The 2,518-nt window shown below is 48.6% G+C and overlaps 1 protein-coding gene across 1 annotated transcript; it reads right to left on the reverse strand.

The window, feature by feature from the left end:
• Nucleotides 1–312: 312 nt before the first annotated feature.
• Nucleotides 313–2,512, reverse strand: CTGF (connective tissue growth factor). The gene is made up of 3 exons (XM_010143411.1): nucleotides 2,385–2,512; nucleotides 1,952–2,163; nucleotides 313–1,633 (listed from the first exon to the last, which is right to left on the reverse strand). Exons 1-3 carry the CDS (start codon nucleotides 2,509–2,511, stop codon nucleotides 1,337–1,339), a joined length of 636 nt encoding a protein of 211 aa, XP_010141713.1. The 5' UTR covers nucleotide 2,512; the 3' UTR covers nucleotides 313–1,336.
• Between the last annotated feature and the right edge of the window lie 6 nt (nucleotides 2,513–2,518).

Raw genomic sequence — 2,518 nt, forward strand, 5'->3', positions numbered from 1 at the left:
GTGACCAGCCGGCTCATTTAGAGCCACCACATGTGATCCAGGAGGAACCTGCTGCCCTTCCGGAATGCATCACCCGGCTGGGCAGAGCAAGCCCAGCCCTGCCTCCATTCTAAATCCAGCAGAGTCACCAACGACAGCTGCTTCGCTCCTAACAGGAGGAACCATAAATCACCGGCTCATGAACAAGTGCTTGTGCTTCTGGACAAAACACCCCACCACACACTACCTGGTCTTCAGCTAGTGCAAAGCAAAGCCCTTTTAGGAGCATGTAGAGTAACCATGAAGACTGGAGGTAAATGAAATACCAAGCCGTTTATATAAAAAATATAAATACTTTATTTTCAACTAAAAAGGTGCAAACATGTAACTTTTGGTCACACTTCTCAACAAATAAACTGTCCAAAGAGAGCCATAGTCAAAGAAAGAAACAAATGCTCCAGTGGAGAGACCAGTGAGCTACGGAAGAGCCCTTTCTCCTAAAGCCACTTGTCCAGTAAAGTGGAAATCAACTTACTTTGCCAGGTGAATGTGCTTTGTAAGGACACGGGCACCTCAGCTCCACCAGCCTCCTGATCTCGGCTCACCCCTTGGCCCTGTCTGCGCGACTTCCACTGGAGTATCTCTCTCACACTTTGAATGCATTGTCAAACAAGCTTTAAATCCTACCTATCTTGTTCCGAAAAAAGAAAGGCTATCATTGAAATTTCAAAGCATTAAACAAAGGCACAAAACTTTAAATTAATTTAGATAACTGTACAAATATATATACACACGCAGTATTTACAATATTCATAGAAAGTAGCTTGTTACAGGTGAATCAACTGCCACAAGCTGTCCAGTCTAACAGACGTGATTCTGATTCTCGTTGCCCAAGCCGCAGGAATCAGTGTCGGAGCGGAAACGTCCCTGTCCTGACTAACAGAACACCGTCTACTCAGCTCTCTGCTGGGTGAGGGTCTGCATCCCAGCTGCTGCTGTCACTACCTGGCGCCAGCCAACACGCCGACGGTCTCCTTCTCAATTGCACTGCTAGGTGAAGCGCGCTGGACCACATCAAGGGAACATTCGCTTGAATCTGCTTTTCCTGCCTAGTTCCCTTAACCCCTTCTCACCACCTCGTGAACAACATGTTCTGAAGCTGCGTCTTGCTGTGGTCCCACCGTCCGTTTCTTCAAACCACCATTGGGGGTCAGTAGAAAAATTGTCTTAAGTCACATGGAGCAGTTTGTTGAAATTAAAAAAAAAGATTTAAATACCTTGTGCTATTGAATCATGTTTACAAAATGAGATGCAAATCAGTTCAAGTTGAGAATCTAGTTAGCGTCTCCTTCTGGCTTTATGCCATGTCTCCATACATCTTTCTGTAGTACAGAGACTCAAAGATGTCGTTGTCTCCAGGGCAGTTGTAGTGGCACGCGCAGGTCTTGATGAACATCATTTTCCTTTTCATAATCTCCCCATCGGGGCACTTGAACTCCACAGGGAGGGTGGCTGTTCTGTGGGGGGTGCAGCAGCGCCCGTCAGTGCAGACACCACAGAACTTAGCTCTGTAGGTCTTCACGCTGGTGCAGCCAGACAGCTCAAACTTGATGGGCTTGGAGATTTTGGGGGTGCGAATGCACTTTTTGCCTTTCTGTGGGATATAAGTGAATGCAAAAGGTTTAGAAGGCAGGATTTCACACATCAGTAAGCTTGAAAGCTAAGGGCAAGCAGAAACAACGATCCTTATTCTATTTTTATTAGTAGGCAAGAGCATCTTACACAGTGCCATAACGCAGCACAAGATGAAATTAAGGGCATGTGCTTTTAAACTATACATGACTGGGGCAAAATGCACATTACAAGATAAACCACTTGAAAACAGAACTGCACATTTTTTGTTAAGACCCTGGGTTTTTGCTAGTGGCTGGAAGAATCCTGGTAGATCATGCATAAAGATGAGATTATTTACCTTGATGTTCTCCTCCAGGTCTGCTTCGCAAGGTCTGACCATGCAGAGTCTGCTCTGTTTCTCCAGTCTGCAGAAGGCATTATCATTGGTGACCCTGGTTGAGATGCCCATGCCACAGGTCTTGGAGCAAGCACTCCATTCCGTGGTCTGCACCAGGCAGTTGTCACGCATCATTGTTGGGTCTGGACCATAAGTGTCCTCCAGTCTGTAAGCTGCAAGAGAGGGACAACCAAGATGAGCCTGCTGCCTGACCTCAACCTGTTAAAGGCTCCCTTCCCCTTCTTGAGGAATTCAGGCCACCAGACTTATCTGTGGGGTGACTCCACTTACTGCAGCTCTCTGGCTGCTGGTTCAACCCATCCGGCTGCCTTCAGCCTCCGTGCAGGACGCCCCTTCCCACCAGGCTGCCGTCCGCAGCGGGACCCCCGCTCACCAGCCAGAGCAGGTCCCACGGCGGTCTGCTCCTTGGCCACCTCACAGACCCACTCCTCGCAGCACTTTCCAGGGAGCTTCACCTGGCGTGGGTAGGGGCAGTCGGGGCTGGGCAGGCGGACGTCCATGCTGCAG

This window comes from Buceros rhinoceros, unplaced genomic scaffold (assembly GCF_000710305.1).
Source record: "Buceros rhinoceros silvestris isolate BGI_N320 unplaced genomic scaffold, ASM71030v1 scaffold24989, whole genome shotgun sequence".
Taxonomy (NCBI): Eukaryota; Metazoa; Chordata; class Aves; order Bucerotiformes; family Bucerotidae; genus Buceros; species Buceros rhinoceros.

What these genes read in the sequence shown, in the direction of transcription:
- CTGF (XM_010143411.1), bottom strand. Translation starts at nt 2,511, where the DNA reads ATGGACGTCCGCCTGCCCAGCCCCGACTGCCCCTACCCACGCCAGGTG. An exon ending in CGTGGGACCTGCTCTGGCTG is followed by an intron (nt 2,164 to 2,384) that starts GTGAGCGGGGGT and finishes CCTCTCTTGCAG; the next exon opens with CTTACAGACTGGAGGACACT. An exon ending in ACCTGGAGGAGAACATCAAG is followed by an intron (nt 1,634 to 1,951) that starts GTAAATAATCTC and finishes TATATCCCACAG; the next exon opens with AAAGGCAAAAAGTGCATTCG.